At 40.8% G+C, this 22,143-nt stretch overlaps 1 protein-coding gene across 3 annotated transcripts in view; it reads right to left on the reverse strand.

Moving 5' to 3' along the window:
• LOC126398537 (triadin-like) overlaps window positions 1-22,143 on the reverse strand; it is a 30,838-nt gene that overhangs the window by 6,633 nt on the left and 2,062 nt on the right. For 2 of the 3 annotated variants that reach the window (XM_050057966.1, XM_050057965.1), the window contains exons 2-3: window positions 9,242-9,440; window positions 5,057-5,098 (exon numbers count right to left, since the gene is read on the reverse strand). In XM_050057966.1, the coding sequence (XP_049913923.1) occupies window positions 5,057-5,098; window positions 9,242-9,428 (229 nt within the window). In that variant the 5' untranslated portion in view covers window positions 9,429-9,440. The remainder of the gene's footprint in view (window positions 1-5,056; window positions 5,099-9,241; window positions 9,441-22,143) is intronic. The other variant, XM_050057967.1, reaches the window with a different exon arrangement.

The following is a 22,143-nucleotide window of genomic DNA, read 5'->3' on the forward strand; positions in this document are numbered from 1 at the left end:
TTATTTTCATGCTCTCATCCTGCGTCTCTAATCTCCCGCCTGCGTCTCTCCACCTTGAGTTTGTGTAGTTTAACAGTCACATCAAAATGATAAAACACAAAGAAAAGAGATTAAAAATACAAATTGTGCCGCAGAGATAAAAGAATAAACCCAGAGGCTTCTGAGAAACCGTCAGGAGGAAAAGAGCAGGAAGTGACTTTAAGAAACAAACCAGAGCTGGAGAAGAGAAATGACAGAGAGATTTATTCTCTTTGTTTTTCATTATTTTTATACATCTTTCTTTCTTAACATCGCTCTCTTTCCTTTCTTTGCCTGTTTTTTGCTTCTTTCTTTTTTGTTGTTCTTCTCATCCTTCCTTTCTGTCTCTCTTACTTTTTCAGTTTACTCTTTCTTTCTTCTCTCTTCTTTCTTCCTTTCCTTCTCCTTCCGTCCTCTCTGTTTTACTTCTTTTTTCCTTCCCCCTTCACATCTTTCTTTCTTTCTCTTTCTGTTTTCCTCTTTTCATCCTTCCTTCCTTTCCTTCATTCTTCCTTTCCTCAACCATCTCCCCTTATCTTCCTTTCCTTGTCCTTACTTACTTTCTGTGTTTTTACTTCTGTCTTTTGCTTTCCTTCCTCCCTTCAAATCTTTATTTCTTTCTCTTTTTGTTTTCCCCTTCCTTCCTTCCTTCCTTCCTTCCTTCCTTCTTATCTTCCCTTTCTCCTTCCTTTCTGTTTTCTTTCTTTCTATCTTTCTCTCCTTCTATTTTCCTTTTTCCTTCTTTCCTTTCTTCCTTACTTCCCTCATCCTCTCTCCTTATCTTCCTTTCCTTCTCCTTTCTTTCTCAGTTTTTTACTTCTTTCTGTCCTTCTGTCTTCTTTCCTTCCTTCCTTGACTTCTTTCTTTCGTTCTCCTTCCATCTTTCCTTCCTCCCCTCTTTCCTTCATTCCTCCCCTTGATTCTATCACCCCTCAATCCTCTCTCCTTATCCTTGTCCCTTTCTCTCCAGTTTTTACTTCTTCCCTTCTTCACATCTATCTTTCGTTCTTTCGTTCTTTGTCTGTCTGCCTTTCACTTTCCTCTGCCCCTCCCTCAAGCCTCCCTCTTTCCTTCTTTGCAACTTTTCCCTTCTCCTTCCTTCCTTTCTCTTTTCTTTTTTTACTTCTTCTCCTTTTCTATCCTTCTGTCTTCCTGTCTTCCTTCCTGGATGTTTTTCTTTTTTTCTCTCTTTCTGTTTAACTCCCTTCTTCCATCCTCCTGTTTTCTCTTTTTGGTTTCCTTCCTCCCCTCCTTCTTTCCTCTCCCTGCTTTTACTTTTTCCTTCTGTCCTTCTTACCCTCTTTCTCTCAATCCTCTCTTCTTATCTTCATTTCTGTCTGTTTCTCTCTTTCCTTCCTTCTTTCTTTCTTTCCTCACACGTGTCACTCTGACACTGAACAGTGATATAGTGAATAAGTTTTAACACCCTCGTCATTAACGTCTGATCTCAACTAGAAAATAAACATTGGATGCTTTTAACATTTCATCTGTCTCAATCTAAGTAGTTTCCCTTTTCAAAAATAATCACATACATTAGGAGGTACTCAGATTTTTCTGCGTCTCTGTCAGAGAGAGAAAGAACGAGAGTTTGATTTAAGTGTTGGCAGTGCTGCTGCTTTGTCTCCACGCACTCTGTCTCTGACATAGACTGTGTTTTTCTATACTGTATGTCTACGCAAGTGTCTTTGTCTCCCCATTTCTATACTATCTGTAGGCCTATTATTTTGATGCTGCTTCTCCACACACACACACACACACACACACACACACACACACACACACACAGAGCTCTATCTCTGCTCTTTCACGGCGACAGGGAGAATTGCATTTCTTCTTTATTGTCCAAGAATGTCTCCTCGCTGTTTCATTTACACACACTGGCCTTTATTGAAATGTCATGATGGGAGAAAAGCCTTGTGATTAAAAACGCAGCCCGGCATTTTGTCATTGTCAACTTGCAAATATTTGCCTCAGAAAATGGAAGATAACCACAACGTACAGGAGACGCTTTGCCTTTCATGTGCATTTCCTCCTCAGCTCAGCACTATCCTCGGCCCTGGGAGGAACGTTTCCTCGACTCAGAGTAAAGATTTCAAACTTTTATTGATATCGCCGCCTGACATATGGAAGATAAATGAATCAATCTCATTCAGGGACTCTGTATTCTCTTCTCTCCGTTGAAGTTTTTATGGATTATCATGTTGGCCACATCAGCTTAAATGTATTTTTCAATGTCAGCTGTCACCACAAAATAAATCTGCAAAATTACACAAATGATTCGGTTTGAAAGATTTACTGTCGTCATTAGACACAGTAGTTGTAACCCAGCTCTTGGATGTCTGCTGTAAGCTTGTGTATCACACGGCTTCTTGGTCGTTGACCATTGTTAGCAGGTCCAAAGGAAACAAAGACAAACATGCAATCAACACCAGTAACCCATGCACACTTTGAGTTGTCATGCTTTAAAAAAAAAAGGATATAAGAATACACAAACTGGAGACAAATTAAAGACAAAAAACCCAAAATGAATGAAACGTTACAACTAAAGATGCTTCCATGCAGTAAATTTACCTAATTGCTCTCCACCACCATCATCAAAACACAAATAATGGTGTTCAACCCTCTCAAACAGTGTCAGATATTTGGGAGAATTTATTATAAGTACTGAATATTGCAGTGACTGAACACCTTTCTAGACTTTGATGTTATTTCTTCCCTTTAATTTGCCGTCCATCTGTAGCTGAGAGGCTGATAAACAGTTTACATTTGAAAGCAGGCCAAAAAAACCCACATCCTGAGCAAACAAGTTAACAAGTTTCACATCAGGAAACTTCAGGATGCTCAAAGGGTAAATCAACCCTGAACACAAGAGCTAGCATGGCTAGTAAGCTAGTCACGCATGGTACTATGCAATTGCTCCGATGGCCCATTACACCAGAGCCCCAAAAGTTTGAAAATGTTCCACTGGAGTGAAAGCCCATTTGTCTAACAGGGCATTTTCTGGAAAACAAACGCCCATACACACTCTCCCTGCAGTTAGAGAGATTCATGGCCTGCAATCAGTCGGCCCTGCCGCTGCATGTTTCACACCCTCTGTTCAACTTTGGTGATGTTTGACTTGCAAATTTGCACTGTTGACCAATAGTAAGCTACTTTAAAGGAGCTACCCTTGGACAAAATGGTGAGTTGGACAGTCAAAAATGGAGGACGCTATCACAGCTTGTTGCACCAACAAGTATAATTAAACTCTCCTCTACTAACTGCTCCACAAAAAGGAAATGGGTTTGCACTTGCTAAATTATAGTCACGTTAGCGACTGAGCAAAAAAAGCTCGTTAATTGGCATTCAGTATTGACTTATTGTCCTGTCAGCGACTGAACTATTGAGCTAGCCAACTGACGTAGCATTTTAAGACTTAGCCTTTTGTCCTGTTAGCAACTAAGCTATTGAGTTTGCTAACTGACATTTGGCATTTAGACATTTAAACGTATTGTTCTGTTAGCGACTAAGCTATTATGCTAGCTAACTGACAGTTAGCATTTTTTGACTTAGCCTATTGCCCCCTTAGTGACTGCGCTAACGAGCTTGCTAACTCACATTTAGTATTTAGACATTTATTGTCCCATTAGTGGCTTTGCCAACAATTGGTAACTGACATTCAGCATTTACTTAATTTGTCCTTTTAGTGACTAAGCAAAAAAGCTTGCTAACTGAAATTCAGTATTTAGACATTTATTGTTCCTTTAGCGACTAAGCAAACAAACTTGCCAACTTAAATTGAGCATTTAGATGATTATTGTCCTGTTAGGGACTGAGATAAAAGCTTACTAACTGGCATTAAGTATTTACTGTCCTGTTAGCGATTAAGCAAATAAGCTTGCTAACTGAAATTTTACACATTTATTGTCTCTTTAGCGACTGAGCACACAAACTTGCTAACTGAAATTTAGCATTTAGACATTTAGCAACTTAGCAAAGGAGCTTGCTAACTGAAGATTAGTATTTAGAAATGTTTCATCACATTAGAGATTGAGCTAACAAGCATGCTGACATTTAGCATTAAGACAAGTACTGTCCTAATAGTGATGAGCAAACAAGATGCTAACCGAAATTTTGTATTTAGAAGTTTATTGCCCCCTTCAGCGACTGAGCTAACGAGTTTGCTAACTTAAATTGAGCATTTAGATTTATTGCTTTGTTAGCGACAGAGCCAACGAGTTTGCTAACTCAAATTTGTCATTTAGATATTTATTGTCCTGTTAGAGTCTGAGTAAACAATAATTCATTGTCTGTTTTGCGACTGAGCAAATAAACATGCTAACTGAAATTAAAGTTGAAAAGTTGACAACTGGTGTAAACAACTGATGGTGGAAAGTTTCAACCAACTGAGAACACGCACATGTATAATAATACCTACGTTGGATACCAAGATGGCGCCTATTCACTCCTATGAAATTGCTTGCCTAATGCATATGCCAAAAAAAGTTCTAACTTCCAGGTTTACCTCTGTAGTGTGCAACCCACTGAATATACACAGCAGTGTTTCTCTCACTGGCCCTGCCCGTGGGTTTCCCTTTGGCTCATAGACTTAATATTGTAATGATGTTAAATGACAAAATATAAAACCACAATACATCAAAAAACCATGATAAAAAGAATCATAACTGACCTTGTTTGCAGTTCGAGGTGTCCTGTCAACAATTTTACAAACGTTACTTTTACAGTTGTGGTCTATGTGGAAAATGCTTTTTGGGCCGCAGTGGATTTTTCTGCTGTGATACTGCGAGTGGCCACTGGGAAAACTGGAAGCAAAGCTGAGCTGCTTACCTGGGGACCTGAAAGAGCACCAATATTTGTGCTGATTTAGAGTTGATTTACCCTTTAAAATGTGACATACAGAGTCGTACATTTTATAAACTGGACACATAGAAGACAGATCATGTATATCTCGATTATCTGTGGTCTGATGCAGGCAACGCTCTAGTACAAGCAAGCAGTGCAGTCAAACTGTTAGTGGTTTTGCTGTTGTTGTTTTTACCAGGAGATAAACACACGGGGTCGTCACAGTATGATGTGTACTCTTTGGATGAGATGGCAGGTGATTGACAGCATGAGGATGGAGAAGAGGTGAAGGGTTGGGGGTGAAGGAAGGAGGAGAGTGAAGAGAGGAGTTAAAGATGAGTGTGTTGGATGTGTGAGGCAGGACTATCCTCACACTGTAGGATAGTCCAAATACATGGTGATGTGTGGGAGTGAAAAGGAGTAGATATGAGAATTGATAGAAAGGTCATTATCACAGTAAATGAACTGCACACTGGAATACACCTTTTACAAAATCAAAGTTATTGATTTCCTGCTGTGTGGTTGGAAGATTGGAGGCAATTTGACCTTTGTGTGTCAGGTCTATTCAGATCACTACAGTGCATGCTATTGCTTTACCATTGTGCTCATGAGACTTAAAGGTAATGCTTTGTTTTACAGGTCCGTTATATCTAAATAATTTATCATTTCTAAGAGGTCTTATGGAAAAAGCAAGGTAATTTGTTACTTATTAGTGTTAAATAAACAGTTCTTTCCTCCCTTCTCTCCCATTGGAGAACTGAAAAAGGTCAAGGCCAGCTCAGTTTTGATTTGAAGCCCAACATACTGTCTGTAGCAACAAGGGTCGTGCGTCAGTTTGTAGCTTCATGTCACCGGCTTCTGTTAAAAATTACCTGTAGCCTGTGGTGCAGTGTTTGGCATTGTTGCCCTACAACAAGAGGGTTCCTGGTTGGGGGTTTAGTAATATAACATGTTACCAACAGAATTTTGGGTGATATTACAGTGTCATGTACTGTGTTACCACCCAAAATAGTTTTTTGTTTTTATTTTTCATTCATCTGAACTGATTCACTTCCGTCGGTGCGCCACCAGAAAAAAACACCCCAAAAGATTGTTTTGTGTTGTCATGTCGCTACAGACTACGTTATAGAAGGGTACCAGTCATCAGCACATCTGGGTCATGGCATACAGTGCGTTATCATGTTCAGTGTGTTTCTTTTAATAAAGCGACATACACCATATCCTGTTCTGCTTTTGCATCCTAAGGCTGCCTGAATACAGCGGGGATAAGGAGCTGGCCTCCAGTATGCTATTTCCTCATCCCAGTGATCGGCACATCTGGGTGATGCTAATATGTTGGATGTGTTTCCACTCACATCACCTACAACTCATTCTCTGAACCCATTGGCTGTATTTGGCGTCTGACTTCCGGCAGACGGTGATACAGCCTCTGGGGGCAGACCCGCGATTTTTTGGCATTCCGGTTTAATTTGAGCGGAGGAGGCGAATTTCCGTTTCCGACTTCCGTATAAGTAAATATGCTGAACCACTGCTTTGGATTCAGAGTTTGCAGTGACGCCAATTATGTTCCGCCTCGTTAGTTCACCGCACGGACTGTTTAACCTGGGAACAACTGCAGATGTGATTGGTCAATATCACGCGGACTACAAACAGCCTACAACCGGAAACCAGGGCTCTTCCGCTCTTCTTCCGGAGGCAAGATCTCCGGGGTTTGCCTACAGACTCTACATTCACTTAATGTAGAGTCTGTATATAGAGACTACCTACAACTGCAGAGCAACACAGTCCTGTTCCTACTCATAACTCTCTCTCCGGGAACTGGCAGGTGGGTCTTTCAGCCCTGGTGTTTTAATTTGCGCTCGTCATAGTGAGTGACTCACATCCCATTCCGTTCATTGTGCTAACCTCAATATTTGTTCATTGAGTCTCATACCATAGACCCACAAATATTTATCCATATCTGATAGTTATCGGGCTTTGATCCTCTGCCTGACCCTCCCTGTGTCCAAGGATATTCATTTATTTAAGTAGTAAGTTAGTAACTTAATACTCTGCACAGAGAGTATTACTATAAAGTGCTTTATTACGTTCAAATGAAGGTAACTAGTAATATGTAGTATAGGCTATTACATTTTGAGAGTAACTTGCCCAACACTGGTCGCTCATAGTGTGAACACATGATGGACAGATATGGGAGTGAGTAAGTGTACAGTATTTCCCGAAATGTCTGACATGCTTTATGTGTAAAGTAAATAATAACAGGAGTATCATCATGTCAATATGGTGACATTTTTGTTCGGTGTTTTGATTTCAGGGGTCATTAACAACCCAGATTCTGCATTCACCAAAACGTAACTACACACCAAAGAGCGCAGCACAGTTGCTCCCTCTTGATTTCTCATGTTATGCAGCTTTTCTCTTTATCTCCAGCTATAAATGAATGGCCTTGTAAGCCTGATCACGGCGCCAGTGAATAGGCAGTCTTAAGCAGAACTGAAAATGTTTGAAGGAGATCTTGACTGCTGCTTTTACTTTAATCAATCAGTTACATAGCATCGTTCTCAGGGAAATTCATTTTCTGTTATCTCACGACAATGAAGTAATTAAAGTCTGATCACAGAAAGCGGAATTTGATCACTCGAGACAATTAAGTTATGAGCTGGAGATAATAGGATTAGAAATATGTGAGGAAATAAAGCTGATGACAGTTTCTGTAGTGCAGCAGGCAACGTATGGAATTTTAAAGAACATGTAAACCAGGGAAATCATAACTTTAAAATAAATAAATGTTTTATTTAAAATAATAACTGCATGTTAACACCATGAAGTGCCCTTTCCATCCATTCTACCAGTGTATGATGTATAAGTGAGAATGAGAAGGAGTGGAGCATGTACTCAGCTGTATTTCTACACTGGTACATAAACTGTCAGCTGGTGGACTAATATATGTTAGAGTCAAGGTGAATGTGAGTGTGAGAAAATGCTCTCCTTAAAACAGTGTGTCATTTTCAATACGTCCGGCTGTCAAGTGAAGGGAAGCACACAACACTTAAAACACTTTAAACAGTGTTAAAGGTCCAGAGTGTAAGATTTAGAGGGACTGAGTGGCATCTGGAGGTGAGGTACATTGTACATTACTATATTTACAATATAGTCTTGGGATCCCTACCCAGACGACTTAACACCCATTAACACCTGGACCCATCTAACCCTCACGACACACGATGGCCAGGTGGCAGGTGTGAACACAGCAATCACACTCAGGTGTGCACCAAAACAACCAGACTGAGACCTTCTTGAAGAGGTGGTCTCAGTCCGGTTACAAATGAACTCTGGTGCGGTTCGTTTGTGGTGAAAACGTGTTCCGACCTGGATCTGAACCAACTGCAGTCACATGACACATTGTTTGGGTTAAACATGAGCATGTTACAGTCCTGGAGGATTATTAATGTGCACCTCCTCCTGTACTGCCTTAATATGCACATTCAGCACATCCAATGCATCAAAACATTGTTTTCTAGTTGGAGCCGCGCCTCGTTTTCAAACTGTATGGTTTGACTAAAATGAACAATGACAGCAATATAGTCCACGATGAGCAGCGCTAAAATCAACCTGCGTAGTTGTCCCTCCATTGTGACATTAGAAAGTGTCACATTTATCTTGCAAGTGTACTCTTCTTCAATGTTTGCTTTACTTCCTGGATTTTTCCCGCATGGAAATTCTGACCAATCAAGAGCAGCTTTCTCACACAAGGCATTTGATCTGGTCCACTTGTAAATGCTGCCGTTAGAACATGAACCAACTCTAGGCAATTATACAGCTTTGTCACAAAATTAGTCCTTGATTCAGACCAAAGCAAGAAAACTCTAGGTCTGAAAGCATCCATAAACGTCTCATTCTAAGGTAACAAAAACACCATGATTCTTAGTTTCAGGTGATCATACACTAAAGAAAACATACTCATTATATTATGTTACATTTCTGCCAATTTATCCTCCTAAATCCTACACTGAACCTTTCAAGCAGCACAGATGTTGAGATATTATCATTGACATGTTGAAAAGAAAAATTCAATGGTGTGTCCCCTAATTCGACACATGGACGTTGAAAATAATGACCTTCATGAGAGCGTGCCCACTTTTGAAGTCTGCTTCAAAAATGCCTGAATGGTTGTTGAGAGATGCTCAGATGAAACGTGGATATGTAAAGGATATGTGAAGAATGGGTGTGAATGAGTTGAAGGAATAATAAAACATTACAAGCCCATAATAATCACATTATGATGGAATTATTGAATGACTGTTGAATTGAATGGTGCAAATAATCTATGAAAAGATGACAGTCACCATAAAAATTAATAATCAACAGTGGCTCGTGTTACCTGTCAGCGTTTTATAGTCGAGCAGATCAAAGAGAACGATGGCGACTCCCGACCATGTGATGATCAGAGCCACAACCAGCAGCCAGGCCATCGGTGAACTGAAGGTCAGAATGACTTCATCCAAGAATGACTTCTGATTGGTCTGAGCAGGAGATGCTTCCTCCCCACCGTTGGTTTGACTGCTCATTGTTAAAGCGAGCTGAGGACGGGAGAGAAGTTTGAAACATTAAGACGTGAATATGAAAAATAAAGCAAGAAAATAAAGAGAGACATTAAAGAAGTGTAGAAGAAAAGTGGAAGAGGCTCAGTCTGTATGTCCTTCGCATATCTCAGGAGCCATTCATCAGATGCACTTCAGACTTGGTGGCTGTATTACTGGAGACCAAAAAGACATGAGCTGGTGCATTTTAGACATGTGACACATTCAGTATCAATAAACTTTGAATAAACACACAACCAGCACTCTGTACAGCAGCGGGGGCAGGACGAGTTCACTTTTGCTGCTAGATGCTGTATACTAATGTTAAGACCGAACTCAAAAACTACTTGGCTAAGTTTATTAAAAGGATTATGTTTTAAAATAAGAACATTTGTTACCTAATGTATATATGTAATAGAGTGACATCCGTGCATAACGATGAACAGTAATGAACGTTAGTTACGTAACAATGTGACAAAGGTACGTAAATTAGGTAAGGTTACGTTAAAATTACGTTGATTTTTGGTTTCAAACAGGACACGAACAGTCCTCTGGGTCAAAGTCTTGTTTTGTTTAGTGGAGCACTCATTTAAAACATGCGTTCAGCGTTTTTTTTTGGCCACTTGGTGGCAGCAAAAACAAACTGTAAAGACATATTATCACCTTTTAGGTTAATATGGTGAACTTGCAAACTACTGCTTATTTTCACATCTAGCATACACAATGCAACTAGTTAGCATGTTTTATTATTCTGTCGTAGCTGTAGTTGGAGCTAACCAAAACAGTTAAGTTGCCAACCTGAAAACCCAAACAATGAGCTGAAAGACAGTAGAAAAGCTATGTAGAGCTGACAGGATCTGCAGAGTCTGATGGTTATTTTTGTGGGTGCGTCACTATGAGCAACACATTTTACATGCAAGTAGTTGTTTGATCTGTCTTTTATATAATATATTGATTATAGCAGCTTTATACTGTGGGGAGTGTCTGTGTGTGAGAGTGTAATCTTGAAATCAGGTTTCTTATTAATATGCCCTTTAAACTTTTTTTTTTTTTTGCTGAGACAGCAGTTTCCTATATTTCTCTAAATTTGCTGATACCACCATTAAAATTGTCAGTATCTATTAACATCTATAGGAATTAGAGGGCAATGCAATTCGCATTTGATTTGGAAGGTTATGATTAAAAGAGATTTTTGGCTGCAGCAACAAACTGACTGACTGTGCTGGTGTTTCATGAGGACAGGAAGGAGAATTTGCTTTAAAACAAACCTGTTACACAGCCCAGTCACCAGAAGAATTGGCATTATATGTTTCTGCAAACCATAAATACTTTACATTTGCACTTTTCTTACATATCATATCAGTGTTTCTAATGTGGTGTGATACATAAGCTGACCTTTGTTATCAGGAGCTGGAGGGGATGGTGGATGGTGTGAGACTCAGGCGAGATGCCTGCCAAGTTGCAGATCATTGCAGACCACTGTTCAAGTAATCTCTTAAAACAGATTCTGCAAAAAAAATAATTTTTTTTTCTTTTTTTTACCGATGGATTTCCAGATTGCTGTTCAAGACCAACAACATCGGCTGTTTTTTGTCAACTCTTTGCAGTGTTTCCCAGCTGCGTTTGTGGCACTGAACCTGGGTGTTTCTTAGCAGCACACTGAATTGTTCCCCAGTGGTGTCTGAGCCTATTAACCTGGGTGTTTTTCTACTGACCAGTCCCTCCTTTAAGCAGCTTTTGTGCCACTAAACGTGGGTGTTCAAACCTCCTGAGACCTCAGCTCCTATTTGGTATACATGTTTAATGTCTCCTAGCTATCTGGGATCAGTAGGGCCTGATACATATATAAAACAAAACAATGTCTTTGAACAGGAAATAGTTTTGAAGAAAAAAAAGATGTCCTCATATGGGGTGTGTGTAATAAAGTATAAAACTGATCACCTGAACATTGCTGTGCAAAAACTAAATTACAAATAATGCAACAAACCCTCTGTGATTTGTTTATTTAGAAACTCTGCATGAATTTTCCTTGATCCATACTCCAAGCTAGGATTGTCCTTATGTCTGAAGGAACAGTCTGTCGCACCTAATCAGTCCCAACGTCCTCAAATAAGAGGATAATAAAAGCTTGTTACTGTTGTAACAACTGTACTGTACTGTTGTTGTTACTGTCAAATTTGTTGCCATATCAAACTACAAACATTATCAATCATAAATAAGCAAGTTCCAACCATAAAATGTGATCAGGTTTTGGACCTTAAACACTTTGGTGTCAGAATCGGCTGCAGACTGACTTGGCAGAGATGGCTGCCATCTTGTTTTTACATGGGTTAGTGTATTGTGCTCTTACTACCACAAGATGGCACAAAAATGTGTCCATGAATGAGGACAAGAGGTCTGAGTTAAGTAGAATGTAGTTTAAGGTCCAACAAATACAGAATGTGATGTCCTCAGATGATGGCACAGGGTCTCAGGAGGATAAGCCGTAAACGTAGAGTTTCAGCGTATCCACTACAAAGCAGTGCACACATGTAACGCATTCCTGGATCGCAGAAACGTACAGTGCAAATATTTTTCTCTGGCAACTGGGTTGTATTAAAATAATTCTAAATAAACTACAGAAACTTTTGGAGTATTGTGGAGATGGAAGGTTCACTTTGTATTGATGCCTCCTGGTGTCTAAACCACAGACTGTATAAGATAATGGACCACCCTGACGTCACCTTTTGGTTTGTGATCTCCCGGTTTGAAGCCTTTAATTTGACATTTTGGTCATCGCCATTTTGGTTTTACAGAGCCCCACCCTTAAATATGCATAACTTTAAGCCTTAATAAAATGCAAACAGGTGGGTCATATAAATTAAAAAGTTGTCATGAAAGTTAAAATTAACTTGAGAGACCAACATCGTTTTTTGTACCAGCCTGTAAACATGTTTATTTCTGCTGTAAAGCTGGGGGTCATAACATGGGGTCTGTGGTGATTGACTCACTTTTGAAGCCAGCCTCATGTGGCCATTAGAGGAACTGCAGTTTTTGGCACTTTTTAGTGACTAGCCTATATTTTAGCTGCGTTGCTAACTGGCCGAATTGTTTGGATGTGTACACAGAAAATTACTTCCAATCTTTATCAATGCTGAATATCATTACTTGTTTATTTTTTTCACCACTGTCTTTAGTATAACCAGTATAACTTCCCAATGATTATCAACACAAACTTACAGTAAATACAGCTGTATACATTTTACTCCAAGCATCAGCAACACCTGTGCTTACTGGCATGAACTTTAATACTATGGTCTGCCTTAGCCAATGACATAAGCCACCATGGTGGGATCCTACATTTCACACTAATCAAACATATGGCTCCAACAGCGTAATTTTTCATCTCTGGAGGTTGTGACTTGATCACATCACAGGATTATAGACCATAATGGTGTTGATATAAGCCTGACTTGTGATACTGAAATCTTCCCACCATGAATTCACTGCTGAGTCCAATTTGTGTTCATTTTAATCTGTGTTTGGTGAATAATATCAGCATATGTAAAACAGACATGTCTGTTGCAGTCATGTGTCTTTTGATTAATGCTCCCAGCAGCTGTTTATTCACACGGATGTCAGTGAATCACTCAAGTATGTTTTCTGCGAGGATGAGATTACCCGGGGTGATGAGGAGATTAAATTCCATCTCACTTTGAAAAATCTGCTCTACAAGACGAATTACTTCTCTAAAGAAAGTTTTCATCATTGTATGGCAGCGGGGCCGCGCGCCATAACATGATTATGTCCCCACGTTAGGTTGTTTGTGTTCATTATGCGCCGTGCTGCGATCAACGCCTGAGATGATTTATTTTTCCTTCTGTTTCTCCGCCTGCCTCTCACACAGCTTATCTGCAAATATAAAGTGATCGCTACACTGTTGTGGAGATCTGAATTAAAATAGGGACTGACTCACTTGGAAGAAATATGCCCTTCTCAAGGTTATTAATGAGGCCCCTGAAGGATGCTGATCCACGTGAGTCCTGTAAGCTCTGTGTCCAGCTGAGGCATTTCACACCGTTCATTATGACAGCCTCGTTGACACAATTAGGTGGCGGCTTGGACTCTAATGGTTCTCATCTTCACCGTCAATTAATAGAAGCTGACTGTAGATTGGTGACAATGTTCCCCTCTCTCCTCATTAAAAAAATAGCTGTACCTCGAGGCACATTTCAGGCTTTTCCTCAACGTATAAATATATACTTCCACTTGAGTAAATTTCTTAGATGATAACTTATGATGTAGCCTGTGCACTCAAACCCAGCTGACACGCTCGGCTGCAGAAGATCACGATTAATCAGAGATTCAGCAACAAGTATTAGAGCTTGATGCAAAATGCAAGAGCGCTTAAGCACGGCTGGATCAACCTGTTAGAGGGCCTGAGGGCAGAATTTCAATATTAGGCCCCAAAATCCCTCCGTCCACCCACAACCCACCCTCTGTGTACGAATGCCTCCAAGCTCCCATCAATGGAAGTGCACTCATTACACTATACGTGGCAGAATTAGATTATCAGAATGAGTTGTTTTGTTTTGTTGATTCCCTCCTCGTGTATCATGTCTGGTTTTACTTCCTGTCTTTGTGTTTTCCCGCCTGTTTTCTGTCACACCTGTCTTGTTAGTCCTTCCCTGTTCCCAGAGTCTTCCCTTCACACCTGTTCTGTGTTAGTCTTGTTTGCTCCACCCTAGTGTTCCCCACCACACCTTTGTTGTTCGTCAATCCCCATTTCCCTTTCCCTTCCTTTTGCCCGTGTCCTCCTACTCCAGCAGTGTCTCGTTCTTTCAGTTAGTTTTCTAACAATATCAGGCTAGGTACCTTGATGAGACGCCTGTCAAGCTGCAGACCACTGTTGGAGAATGGCAACAAACCTGTTTTCACTGGGGATAGTGCAATATAAAGCACATCGCTGCAATTCCTGCTGAGATGATCCCATGAATAACCATAGTTTTTTACTAGGGCATCACTGTGTTTCCAGCTGGAATTGTGCCACAAACTGTTTTTTTAAGCCTAAACATGATCTTTTCCTAACCATAACTAAGTGGTTTTTGTACCTAAACCTAACCACAAGTTAACCACAGCACTGTTGAAACATAAAGTTTCATAAAAATGTGCGACTGTACAACACGTTCTCATCCCAGGTTGTCACATTTCACCGTTTTGTCAGTGGCCATCCATGTCTACATATTATGAACTAGGTATCCTTCTGTGTTTGCTGTTGATGTTCAAGGACGCTGCTACCACTGACGAGACGTCAATAAAAGCACATGGTTCGGTTTAGAAAAAAATATCATGGTTTGGCTCTGCATTCATACAGGAAGCAAACACCAGGCTCTTGGGTGAAAGTCCCAGGTTTGTTGGACCCATCCACCACCCCTCCCACCTGCTCTAGGGACTTTACAGTTATATTAGATTGTTACTGGCAGCGTTTCAATCTGACGCCGTTCACCACTGATCATACCCCTGTGACAGGTGCTGTCCAGCCGCTTTAGGAACTAACGCTGTCCATCCACATACACTGCCGTGACAGCTGCCATTCGGGCGACTTACAGCATATCATAACACTGCAAAAGGTTACTTCCAGTCGTGTTACATACTGATGCCACCTGGCAGCATATCATACTGCCGCTAAAGGTCTTTCTTATTCCAACAACTTCGTAATGAGAACGGGCTGAAATGTAACGTATCTGTGTTGTGCAGAAATATATACCAACATTTTTTCTTACATTGTTAAAATATGATGTTTCAACGTATCCACCACATAACAGCATGCAAATGTGACGGATCCGTGGATAGCAAAAACATACAATGCCAACATTTATCCTGGTGATGGGTTACCCATAACAAATCTCACCGTAACAGAAGGGGGCTAATCCATTAAGGTTTGTTTATTAAAAAGGTTTTGTGCCACAGGTAGTGGAAGGCATGGTTTGATTGCACAGCTGATTAGGTGACTTAGGCCTAATCCCAATACCCCCTCCCCCCCCCAATACTACCCCTTGGCCCTCAAAATGAAGCAACGACGGGTAGGGGTAGAAATCTTTCCCTAGGAATTGGGACACCACTCACTACGTCACTGCATCAGTTACGTTCAGGCATACGTAACTATTCTAAACAGGAAGCTGCGAGCCATTTAGATTTTCATCCGGCATCTACAGTGTCAGTCTCATCCATCCTACCGATCGCATTTGCCACATTCATCATGCTTCATTTGATGAACGACAGACGACAGGGGACTTCTGCTAGCTAGCTAACCAGCTAACATTACGAGGCAGCATAGTTATACTAGCAGGCATGTTATCGTATCAATTTTGCAGAACAGGACAGATGGCAGACGCCAGATAGTGCGAGCTAGCTAGCTAGCTAGCTAACAAGCAACCTGACGACAGTAACGTTAGCTATGTATGAACTTTTTTCCCCGTCTCTTGCTCGGTGGTAGCCATGGCGGCGTCTACCCCTTGCTGGCAAGTCAGCATCTGAAAGCCCTCGTTTCTTAGGGCTAGTTTCATACCCACTACCCCTCGTTATGCCCCCTACCCCTACATGCAAAAAGCAATTGGGACACCACTACCCCTCGCGGGAACGCGCAAATGTAGGGGTAGGGCCAAGGGCTAGGGCTAAGGGGGGGTATTGGGACGGGCCCTTGATCCGGCTGTGTTTTAGGCAGCATTTATACCTGACCTTTTCCTGGTGTCAGACTGTTGGGTGCCGAACAGAAGGGAAGTGTTACTATTTTGGTGGCAGGACACCTTCCTCTGTGGATTGTGACTGTCTGCTTTTTTTCTGTCAGTGAGATGGGGAGCAGTTAGTCAGTAGCTGTTTTTGGAACAGCTATCCCAGGGGCATCCATGAGTTTTTGTGCGTCGCCTATTGCAGTTTGTTTTACAGACTCACTGGGTTCATGCTTCATCCACCTGCCGAAGAACCACAGGAAGACTGGGGTTGAGTTTTAGCTAGCTCAGGTAGGTAGTTAGGGAGAAACTGTCTGGATCAGCTGCTGTAAAGATCTGACCATAATGACATTGAAGTCGCAGAGAAAATATCTAGAGATGAGATTATAAATGAGGTTTTGTCATCTTTGATTTAACAAGTGTTGTAGAGAAGTCAGCGCCTGTGTTGTTGTCTTTGCCAGCAGTTGTGCAGACAGCTGGTTTGACTTCTGAGCAGCAGAAAGAGCTGTTAGCTATGCAGTTTGAGCAGAAGTCAAAGTTAAAAGTAGACGGAGAAAAGCAGCTTGAATTAGAGAAACTTCAGCAGGCAGAGAAGCTTGAGCTGGAGAGGCAGAGCACTGAGAGGATGCAATTGGAGTTGGAGGAGTCTAGATTGCACTTAATCAGTGAGGGGAAGCACTCTTGGGGGGTCTAATACAGAAGTTTCTGCTCCTGCTGGGTCTGCACCGAGTGGTGTTGATGTTATTGGTAATCTGCGTTTGGTGCCCAAGTTTAATGAGCGTGATCCTTATGCTTTTTGTTACTTTTCACTGTTACGTCATTCTGTTCTCAACAAATTATACTATGTGAATAATTCATTCACCAAGATCTGATGTGCGATTTTATCTATCTATCTATCTATCTATCTATCTATCTATCTATCTATCTATCTATCTATCTATCTGGTATAAATGTGATCCAGGGTGGTTGTGTAATGTGAACAATTGAAGTGTTTTGATTCAGCAGCTGTTCTCTGGCTGACCTTTCTGTTGCTGCATTCAGATAACAAACTACAAAATCAATTTAACATAATTCTGCCCACGCACACTCGAATGTGCATTTGTGTGTGCATCTGATTCAAGAAAGCTAACCATTGATCGTGTGAACAACACCCGGGGTGTGTGTCATTTCAGAAGTAGAGCTGAGAGCGCCTGCGTATGTGTGTGTGTGTGTGTGTGTGTGTGTGTGTGTGATATAAAAGCCAACCATTGATCTAGTGAAGCCCTGGCAACGGCTGGTCAGGCCAACACATTGATCCACAGCAGGTAAAACAGTCACGATGTCACAATGACAGAAGGTTGGAGCGCAGTGTGAACGTCCTACAGCAGAGAGAGGAGGGAAAGCTGCACTGTGCAATCATCCACTTCACCGCTCTGCTCCAAAGTGTCTAATTACAGTATCGTTCTCTTACGTAGGACTGTGTTTTATAGTTAAGTCAAAGTGTGAGTCACTGTCTGCAAACATTTTTCCCTTTTAGTGCATTATGTGTCTGTCCTGATGACCCAGCCCACCTGTTGCTACCACAGAGTGCTTCACACACACTATACACACACACACACACACACACACACACACACACACCAAACACACACAAGGACACCACCAACTGCTGCCTCCTCCACACCAAAGGAATGAACAGAATTAGAACGATGTGGGTGCAGGCTACTAACTGGTGTTTGAGGGCAAATGAAAGGCGACAAAGGCGCCATGGAGAGTGTGAGTCATTAAAAGCATCCGCTCTTGATACAAGTGCAAAAACTTAATGACAAATATGCATGGTGCTGCTTATGAAGACGTGTACATGTCAGTGGGAAATATAACACTTTTAATTCTACATTTATCTGACAGCTAGAGTTAGTTAGTTAGCATTTAAAATTATATGACAAGATTACAAAACAAAATTTCCCCAGACAGTTTCAGTCAGTCTTCATTTCATTAACCTCTTTTTCCATGACAAAGACAAGACGTTGACAAGCTAAAAATAGATCTTGGATAATAAAAACTATGACGAAATCTATGTTTAGTTTTCACTGATGAGATGAGACAGGACTAAAATGTCAGTGGACTATCGGTCACTCAAAATAACCCAGCTGGCAGCGGATGTCAATGTGATGTAAAAAGACATTTGACTCTTACTTTGGACAGAGGTTAAAGTTTGGTTGGAATGAAAGTTTGGCAGTTGTAGGGCTTTGTTCTCCATACCACACATCTAAATATTGTTTTTCTACGTCAAGATGCTGCTGGCATTAGACGTTTGGAAGCTCTAAATGGTCAGGCTCCGATATATCTTAGTGAGCTCATAGTGCCATATTATCCCACCAGAACACTGCGCTCTGAGAACGCNNAGGCCTAGTCTGCCGGAGGACCCCCCTATAATACACCGGGCAACTTCTCTCTCTCTCTCATGTCCTATTACTGCATGTCACTAACTTGGCCATACTGCATGTCACTAACTCGGCTTCTTCTCTGGAGCCTTTGTGCTCCACTGTCTCTCAGATTAACTCATATCGCAGCGGTGCCTGGACAGCGTGACGTGTGTGGTTGTGCTGCTGCCGTGGTCCTGCCAGATGCCTCCTGCTGCTGCTGTTATCATTAGTCATTAGTCATACTTCTACTGTTATTATACACATATGATTATTGTCACATATGTATACCGCCAGATATTAATATATACTTTCAACATATTGTACCACAATAGCCTGTAATATTAATTATATTATTACTTTCATTATTGCTGTTGTAAGCTACTGTCATTACTAACGGAGACAATAAAGATCTTATCTTATCTTACTGTCTCTGTCTCACTGTGTCATACGGATTACTGTTAATTTATCATGTTGATCTGTTCTGTACGACATCTATTGCATGTCTGTCATCCTGGAAGAGGGATCCCTCCTCAGTTGCTCTTCCTGAGGTTTCTACCGTTCCTTATCCGCTGCGAGGGTCCAAAGGACAGAGGGATGTCGTATGCTGTAAAGCCCTGTGAGGCAAATTGTGATTTGTGATATTGGGCTTTATAAATAAAATAAAATAACCTCAAAGGTACTACATGCTCAAAATATAAGCACACCATGGTCAACTCAAGCCCAACAAGCAACAACAGATGGACATATTGACCTGAATGTAACACTGCTTAGTGATACTAACACAATGTAGTGTCCAACTTTACACTCGTAAAGGTTAACTAAACGTCCCCTGTGTTTTAAGCAGCTCAACGTACTCCTGTGGTAACTCAGTTCACATTGACAGTAAATGCAAATAACTCGTCTTGTGAGAACCATCAGGCAGTGCTTTGAAGCTGAACTTGCCATTCAAAAGACGCCTTTCTTTATCCATGTCCGCTCACAGAGGTTTGTCCCTGCTTTCCATCCATAATGCTACTGCTGCATTGCTTCCTGGTTTTCCAAACTACAGGGTGGGCCGAGGGTCATAATTACAGAAGGCACGTGTTAATCGTGCATCAGAATAATTAGTGGCATTAATAGGAATTTGTGTCGACTCGTTAACTTTGACAGCCCTATTAACACAGCTAAAGACCAACAAAATAAAAAACGTTATCTGTCATTATTCTTTGTCAAACTGACGTTGGCATTAGACGTCGTCCTGTCATTAAACCTTGGTCAGCTGATGTCACAACCTACATTATACCAAATATCAACATCTAATGTTGGTGGCCAGTTGGGGAGAGGAGAGGATAATTGTAAATAACATTCATTCATTCATTCATTCATTTTCATTCATTCATTTCTTGTAACCGCATATCTTGTTAGGAGTCACAGGGGGGCTGGAGCCTATCCCTGCTGACATTGGGCGAGAGGCGGGGTTCACCCTGGACAGGTCACCAGACTATCACAGGGCTGACACATAGAGACAGACAACCATTCACACTCACATTCACACCTACGGACAATTTAGAGTCACCAATTAACCTGCATGTCTTTGGACTGTGGGAGGAAGCTGGAGTACCTGGAGAAAACCCACGCTGACACGGGGAGAACATGCAAACCCTGGGTTCAAGCCAGGAACTCTCTTGCTGTGAGGCGACAATGTTAACAACTGCATCACTATTTTAAAAATGGCTTAATGGCCGAGAACAGCCGTGCTTGCGATTATTTCTATCGCCGCATAAGCGGTATGAGATAAGACCGCCACCATGTTGGTGGTAGATAGCTGGAGCCAGAATGCTAGCCTGCAATACACTCACACCTGAGTAGCATCAGCTGCTTGCGTGAGCTGTGAGCTGTAATTCAGTGGTAAAAACACAGCCGTGTGGTCTGACTGTGGACGGTGGAGCTTCTTAGCAGAGTGAGCAGCAGGACAAAGTCCAGTTTTAATCCTCACCCCTGAGAGAGGACATGAGTTTAAAACTCCAGATGAATATTTCAGATTTAGAAAGAATTCAGGCTGAAATAAAATTACTTTTTAATGCTGCTTAACAGTGAGATCAATAAGTCAGAGCTTACAATGAAGCTGGGCACAGATTATTGTCTCAAATTATTTATACTAGTTTGAGATGATCAACAAGTCTGTGCTCATAAATCAGCCATTAAACCTTTCAAAAACCCTGCTGAAGAAATGCAGGGGTGTGAGTGAGTATACCTTATCTGTAGTTATGGATAAAATTATGCCCAAATTAAATTTTAACGTGATACAACCTGACAACTTGATTACAATTTCAAGTACCTTAATTAGTGGAATTGAATTAGTTAAAGACAAAAAAAACATTTTGACTATGGGGTGTCTGTGGCTTAGTGGATAGAGCAGGCGCCCCATGCACAAGGCTGTTGCCGCAGGGGGGTTCGACTCCAGCCTGTGACCATTTCCTGCATGTCTCTCCCCCCTCACATTTGTCTGTTGTGTCAATTAAAGACTAAAATGCCCCAAAAAATATCTTTAAACAAAAAACATTTTGACTAAAACTTGACTGAAACTGTACTAAAAACCAAAACTAGACTCAGATTACGGAGGACAAAAATTAATAAAATGTCACTAAAACTAAAGACTAAGACTGCATCAAAAATAGTTGATTAAAATTAACATTGATTTCACTGAAATAACTGTTTCAAGGCCCAAAGACGTAAAATTATTTGATATTTCATGAAAATTAAAGAATAGAAAAAACTGCCAAAGGTGATCACAAATTCATATAGCAGACCGTCTCCCATTAATCATGTCCTGACCCCTTGGTGTTACAGCTGAGTTGATGTGTTCAGCTTATGTGCACTGATAAAAAAAAAAGCCATTTGGTTACATCCGAGCAATTACACTATGGCACTGTTAGAAGACAGAAATAAAAGAGAGAAACAAAAGGTAACAGATCATTAAAAGATCACATCAAAGCAAATATTTCCAAATGCAGTTGTTTCCCACCTGGGGGTCGGGACCCCCTTCTGATCCCAAGACACATCTGAGACATCCCAAGATGATACAAGAGAAAAGAAAGAAACAGTATTACACATTTTCTCATGAAATACTGAATTCTTTCAACTCCTCAGGTCTCTAAGAATTCCTGATATTAAACAATTAGTCTTTGATTGAACGGGGAACTTGATCTGTGTAAAGGAGGAACAAGCACCGAACACACTGCCTCATTTTAAGGAGTCACAAGCCAAAAATGTTGGAGACAACTGGTCACAACAGGTGTGAAGGAAAATGAGGAGTGGACTGTGAGTGAGTTGCTTTTCTCAATACATTTTCTACTGATAGTGTGCAAGAGTGCAACCCTTTTTAACTGATCATTTAAAAAGGTTTTGTTAATCTCTTGTGTACATTTTCGAGATGTAATAATCAAATATTTGATGTAATAAATGTACTACAGTATGTAAGTGGCAACAGAGCAACGATTCAGCGTTTAGTCATGAAGGGAAAAATATCAAAGTATATTTTGTTCTACAAAGTTAAAAAATAAGATTTTTTTAATGTTTTAACGTTAATTATTATAATAATTAACACTGATT

This window comes from Epinephelus moara, chromosome 12, assembly GCF_006386435.1.
Source record: "Epinephelus moara isolate mb chromosome 12, YSFRI_EMoa_1.0, whole genome shotgun sequence".
Lineage (NCBI taxonomy): Eukaryota > Metazoa > Chordata > Actinopteri > Perciformes > Serranidae > Epinephelus > Epinephelus moara.